Below are 6420 nucleotides of genomic sequence, written 5' to 3' on the forward strand. Positions count from 1 at the left end.
GGTCCGTGTCAGGCATTTATTTGGGAGAGAGATATGGGTTCACGTGATCCATGAAGGGCCATCGTTGCAATCTGGCCACTTCTCCGTCAGACGAAGGCGCAAAAATCCAACCCTCTGGTCTAGGCGTGCAGCCAAAGCCCTCGGGACCTTGGTGGACATGCGGGAGCCCATTCCGCTTCGGAAAATGATGGAATGCCACGACCACGACACATAACCTGCAGCATCGTTATCCACCACACAAGGAACTGAACTATTCAACTGAAGAAGATAGGGTGAAAGTCATGGGGAGAATCAACTGAAGAAAGGGTGAAAGTCATTGGAACTCCATTGGTGTTCGCCGGAGCACGCGCTCCCGCGCTTGAAAATATTTTTTGAAACATCAAAAAAGTTCCAACAAAAATTGTAGGTTGTCTTTGTCACATTCACATGCTACATACAAATTTATAGGCAAAAATACTAAACATTTTGGCCTGTGCAAAAAAAAACACACCAAATGTTACCCCAAAATGTCACTCTAAATTTGTTTTTTCCATCAGCAAAACACCATTGCTCCGTTTCGCATAAAAAAATTCAAGGATGCTTGCGCCACTAACACGAACATCTATAAACAAAATTCAGAATATTTTTAAACATTTACTATATTTTTTGTTTACTATTCACGCGGGAGCGCGCGCTCCCGGAAGCCAAAACGCCTTTCTCTGAAAGTCATGGAGAAAAGCATGCATGTCCTACAAATGAGATGATTTCAGTGCGAGATGGGTAGATTTTTTGCTTCAACCACTTAATTTCTCGTCCCAAACAGCGAGATGGCATACAATTACCCCTTACCATAGATACTGTTACACAGACTAAACCTGACGATAAGGTTGATACTGGCCGATACATAGGCGGCAGGCGGTCGTTGTGGGATATATATACAGTCATATACATTACACGTACCAACACCCATTACAGCACTAATATTTGCACAACCACAAGCACTGTACAAACCTAATCTTATGAGGAAGGCATCAGCAACGATCTCAGCAATGCGCTGATATCACCGATGCAAGAAATACTTGATGACCGTTACGTTCATTCAGCAGGGACGTCAGAACTCTGCCCTGAAAATTTACAGGGTCGACTGAATTGATAAAACGTAATTGAGTGGCAAGACGGAAAAGTAAACTGATTGAGAAACTAAAGGTCCAAATTCAGTTAGTTGGGTTGGTTAGGGTTACAATGAATTTAAAATCAACAGCCAGAAACAGTACATATCACTACAAACAGCTGTCATAAAATTTAACTTCATTCGAACAAAATGCAGCTTATTTTATTTCCTAGGAGCAAGTGAACCAATGCAAAATATATGTGAAGCATGTACCTTTTTCTGGGTTAGGAGGACTTGTTAGTGGACCTTCATCTATGCTAGTACTACCTTCATTCCTGTCAAGAAATTCATCGACGCCAGCAAGTCAGGGTCATAATCAATTGATAAAAGTCATAAAACAGGGTTACCATACCAGATCATTGTACATACTGCCATTGGAAACTGGTACAACTACAGTGCTGGAAATTTCATCCGAAATATTCTTGTACCAGCACCATACATACCAGTCAAAATGGCAAATACAACACCGATATGTAACCCTGTTGTCATTTTGCTACGCTCCACAAGTCCACAATTCAGTAATTAGTAATTTACCCTTGACTGATCTGTGGGTCGCTTGTATGAGTAGTCATTGTTAAAACGGCCCCTTCAGAATCAACATCAACTTTGTGTTTCTCTGTGCTCTATATTATGATATTCACAAATCATTAGCTCTGTTCTCAAGCAAAAAAATTACGCTGCGGTAAACCTAAGTTATACATTTTAACAAAAGAAAAACTTACCGGGGTTGTGTCTCCCATCCATCCAGGAACAAATTCTGACAAAAGATTCATGTATTTTTCCATAGCAATCTCAGGATGCATGTTTCCTAGCTTTTGCCAAGAGACCCTGACAGAACAACGAGTGGCTATTACCAGCTAAGCATGGTGCACATACACAGAACCCCTAAGAATACAGAAGTATAAAATTTATTACCAACAACTGGTAGCACATCATTGTCAAATAATGGCACCAATAGACGTTATCTAACCATTTTTTCTTTAAGGTGTTCCGCATCAACACTAAAAGTCCAAAATAGTAGAATGATTGTCAAGTCAAAATCGTTACAAGATTTTATATCATTTACCGGATATCGTGTGCGTATTTTCCTCATGTCATTTTCTTACTCATACTTTCCAAGTACTTTGATACATTCAACAGAATTATTGGAAATAAAAAACATGTATGTAGCACACTCATAATTATTGCAAGTACAACTCCAGAATCAGTTCTTTGTAAATAAATATGATTGACAGATCACACATCAGAAATAGCTGCAAGATATCTGCCATGACCATGTCATGTATATCAGTTAGGTGTGTGTTAGTACGTCAACATTTCAGTAGTACACTTTTGACCAGCATTCCATATTTTAACATCTATGAAACCTTCTCGTTCCAAAATAGGTAAGTTTGGTCGTTAGATGTGTACCACCACTGGTTGGCAGTGGTCTGTTTAATTAATCAATATATAAGGCTTATAAGATTTGGCCAACAAGGCTCTAAAGACAAATCTACCAGTTTCTTTTCTAACATTTTTAAGCATGTGCTTGCATTACAAGAATATCACTCTGCAGTATACAGTTTATTGCTCGTAACTCGTAAGATCAGAACTTATGATCTCAGGCAGTATTTGCAGCTCCAAAACAGGGTGTTTGTGTCGCGTTAACAGGTAAGGACAGGTATCGTCCCCTTGAAATGGACTAAATCACAGCAGTACACTCTAGGTTTAAATATAAGATATGCATGTTTGCGGACAGGCTTCTCATATTATGACACCATTCTGAAGATATGACCACAGGGCCACCAGCTAAATTTGCACAAGAATCTATAAGGTATACATTAAAATTCTTTGCTACTGCTGTACCTTACCCCAAAGAAACTTGCGCAAGAGAGGTTGTTCAGTGCCTACTTACTGTCAATTATGCCAAATTAGAGAACAAATCGACAGAAGGCAGATCGACAGAAGGTAAATCACTTGATGTGGAATTGTCAATTCAGTTTACAGTGGAAATTGCACCAGACCAACCTATAACATTGAGTTTAGGCAAAGCCCAACAGTACTTGTCATAATGGCACAAGATTTACAATTTCGTACACGGCCCCAAACTAAAAGGTGGTAAAATAGTGTTTTATTAAGAATATGTTTTGTTGCCAAAATTTGAAAACACGTGTGGTAAAATGACGAATTTTGGAGTACAGGTGGATATCTATAAGCAATGGGTATCTCCAGTGGGATTTCCTCCACTTTGCAGGTAAGGGCTATAATCCTTTTATTACCTATTCCTTAGCACCAAATGCGATCTGAGGATGTCTGGGAGGATAAAATACTGTACAAGGTAATTCCTATGAACACAGAACACTATGATTTCAATTGTTCTATTACGCACTCACTTGCAAGTGGGTCCCACGTGCCAATTACAAGAAAGGTGAAGAAGATAGATGGGTACACTAACAGGTGAGTCCCGCCTGCCAGTCCATCATTTCAAATTTCAAATGGTTTCTAACTGATGAGGTCTATAGAGATATAACAAACAATTTATATGCCAACATATTAATTAAATGTGTTATGCGTACGATGTTAAAGTTTTAGCAATTTATTCAGAACATATTAACAATGTCAACCTAGCTGCAAAATGTATCCCGAGAACTGCTTCTATTAGTTTCATTATGCCCATTTTTGGTTTCTTGACTTCCTAATAACAGACAAGAATCCTCTCAGAATTAGCTACAAAACCTTTGAGGCAATTACTGATCATATATCGACTATGATGACACTATCTTGATAAATATGCTTTGGTTGCTATGCTTGATTCATGTTGTGCATACACATACAGAAAGTGTTTCGTCTGCTTCTATTAATGATTAAATCGCACTCTCTCAAATAATATTGGGTTCATCTGTTCATGTATAGTTTATTCAAATTCAAAAAACTCAAAAAGATTCCTGTAAATCATGCAGCCTTATCCATTGACGAAAGAACAGTGTAGGAGACATCCTTACACACTACACATTTACTTACTTGATTTAAGTGCACCATGTTTCCCCATTAGAAGTAATAGACACGGTACCAGACAAATTTGATTGCCATTATGGTGTAGCTACCTTTTTGGTCTTTTGCCAACTTGCAACAGCCAAGCACCAAACAATTCAGTTGTCCATGTTATTTCAGCCTTATGCATTGACAGATCAATGTAGCAGGAGACATCCTTACACACTACAAAGTTAGTTACCTGGTTTAAGTGCACAGCTTTTATCATAGTCCCCATTAGAAGAAATAGACAAGGTACCAGATAAATTTGATTGCCATTATGGTGTAGCAACCTTTTTGGTCTTTTTCCAAGCACAAAACCATTCAGTTGTTCATATAGAAAGGATTCAATGTTATTACCACTGGCAGGGGGGTTGGGTACTCAAACGTGTTCTGTAAAATATCATTGACTAATATGACTTGCTGGATCATAAGAAAGATAAGTGGAACGAGTATCAAAGATAGATGAAACACGTACCATTTTGCACGAGAAGAAGGTCTCAGTGTAAGTGGTTGTGCAGCGTCATAACAGGGACCATCAACTGCAACCTTGAGAAGTCCCTGCAGCTGCAGCTGCACATCGCTATTCAGCTTCGACAGAGCAGCCGCCCCGGCGTCACTAGCTGCAAATGCCGCTGCTGCACCAAATCTCTTCTCCACTTCACTTCTCTCAATCCCTTCCCACTCTTCAAACTCCATGCTCGCTCTAGCCTCATCTTCCGGCATCCCTAGCAATGTGGTATCCTTCTCGGGTAACTGAACATCCACTTTGTCATTAGAGCTGTCTTCTTGGCTGACATTTAGATCATCAGATTTCTCAAGAGCCGGCTCGTCCTTAGGGACCAGTTTTTCTTGCTGATCATCCGTGCCGGCCTCACGCCGAGCTTCCTCCTTATTGTGAACTTGAACAACTTCTTCCACAGATTGTTCTTTCATTTCCTCATCCTTTGCTGCGGCATCGGGAATCACTCTTGGAGCCACAACGGGAGCCAATTCGTGCTGACTCGCTTCAATGACTTGCTCCTCCTGCTTCCCAATTACGACGTCAAGAACATCTGCAGGTGGAGTCTCGGAAGCCAATTCACGCGGAATCACTTCAGCAGCTTGCACTCCCTCCGCCTTCTCCTCCGGTCCTGCATCAATAACTTCTGCAGGAGCAGCCCCCACATCCAGATGGAGCTGCTTCACTTCAACAGCTTCCATAGCATGAACTTCCTGTTTCTGCACTCCCGCATCAGGGACTTCACTCGGGGCACCTTCAGCGCCCAGATCATGCTGCTGGGCTGTCTCTTCCTCCAACTCCACGTCAAGAACCTCGCTGGGAGCAGCTTCATCGCCCAAATCACGCGGCTTCGCTTCGACAGCCGCCTCCGCGGCGGCGGTCAAATCGCAGTGCTTCTTGCCAACTTCACCCTCCTCCTTCTGCTCCCGCGACACGGTGCCAAGGAACAGCTCCGGAGCAAGAAGCGTCGCCGGAACCCCCTCTTCTTCCGCGGCCACCCACTCGGTCATCCCCTCCGCGACGGTGGCGGGGGCCTTCTCCACCTCGACCCACCCCTCGGCGAGAGGCGGCGCCGCCACATCCGCCCACGCTCCCACCTCGTCGACCTCGATGGCCCTCTCCTCTTCCGCCTCCTCCGCTTTTTCCTCCGCGATCACGTCAGCGGGCCCCGCCGCGCGATCGCGCCGGGGGGGATCATTGGTCCCGGAGAGGAGCTTGGCGAGCAGGAAGGCGACGAGGAGGGTGGCCGCCGCCGTGAGGAGCAGCTCGAACAGCAGCTCCATGAATCCCGGGCGGGGAAGGGCGGGGCAGGAAGCGAGGCAGCGGATGCGGATGCGGCTTCTCGCTTGCTTTTCTTGTTCGGTTGGGTCGGCGAGGAGAAGGGGGAAAGAGAAAGCGGAAACAGGGGGGCTACAGGAGAAGGAGAAGGGGGAGCAGCAGAAGAGACGAGGGTGGAGACGGAGGTGGGTGCGTGGGGGGAGAGAGTAAAGGGGGTGGGGCGCCAAAAGGGAGAGGCATATTCGGGGGCGGATACGACCGCCACGAGGGAGGGAGGGCGGAAAAGGTCTCGTCCACCGCGAGCCGCTTGGGGCGACGCCGTCAGGGGGTTTTCGCTTCCTTGCGTCCGGCTACGCGACGAGGGAGGTCATCGGCGAGAAGGCGGCGACGGAGACAGCGAGCGCCGGACCGCCAACGTTTGGAGGTTTGGGTGGGGGGTTTCGGCCTTTTGCTCGCTTTGCGTGTGCTGCGCGCTTTCGGT

The 6420-nt window shown here is 44.5% G+C and overlaps 1 protein-coding gene across 1 annotated transcript; it reads right to left on the reverse strand.

Moving 5' to 3' along the window:
• Positions 1-762: 762 nt before the first annotated feature.
• Positions 763-6126, reverse strand: LOC123098089 (acyl-CoA-binding domain-containing protein 5). Its single transcript, XM_044519964.1, has 5 exons — positions 4638-6126; positions 1873-1978; positions 1685-1773; positions 1364-1425; positions 763-1103 (listed from the first exon to the last, which is right to left on the reverse strand). The coding sequence occupies exons 1-5, from the start codon at positions 5942-5944 to the stop codon at positions 1075-1077; spliced, it is 1593 nt and encodes a 530-aa protein (XP_044375899.1). The 5' UTR covers positions 5945-6126; the 3' UTR covers positions 763-1074.
• Positions 6127-6420: the final 294 nt, after the last annotated feature.

Source organism: Triticum aestivum, chromosome 4D (assembly GCF_018294505.1).
Source record: "Triticum aestivum cultivar Chinese Spring chromosome 4D, IWGSC CS RefSeq v2.1, whole genome shotgun sequence".
NCBI classification, from domain to species: Eukaryota; Viridiplantae; Streptophyta; class Magnoliopsida; order Poales; family Poaceae; genus Triticum; species Triticum aestivum.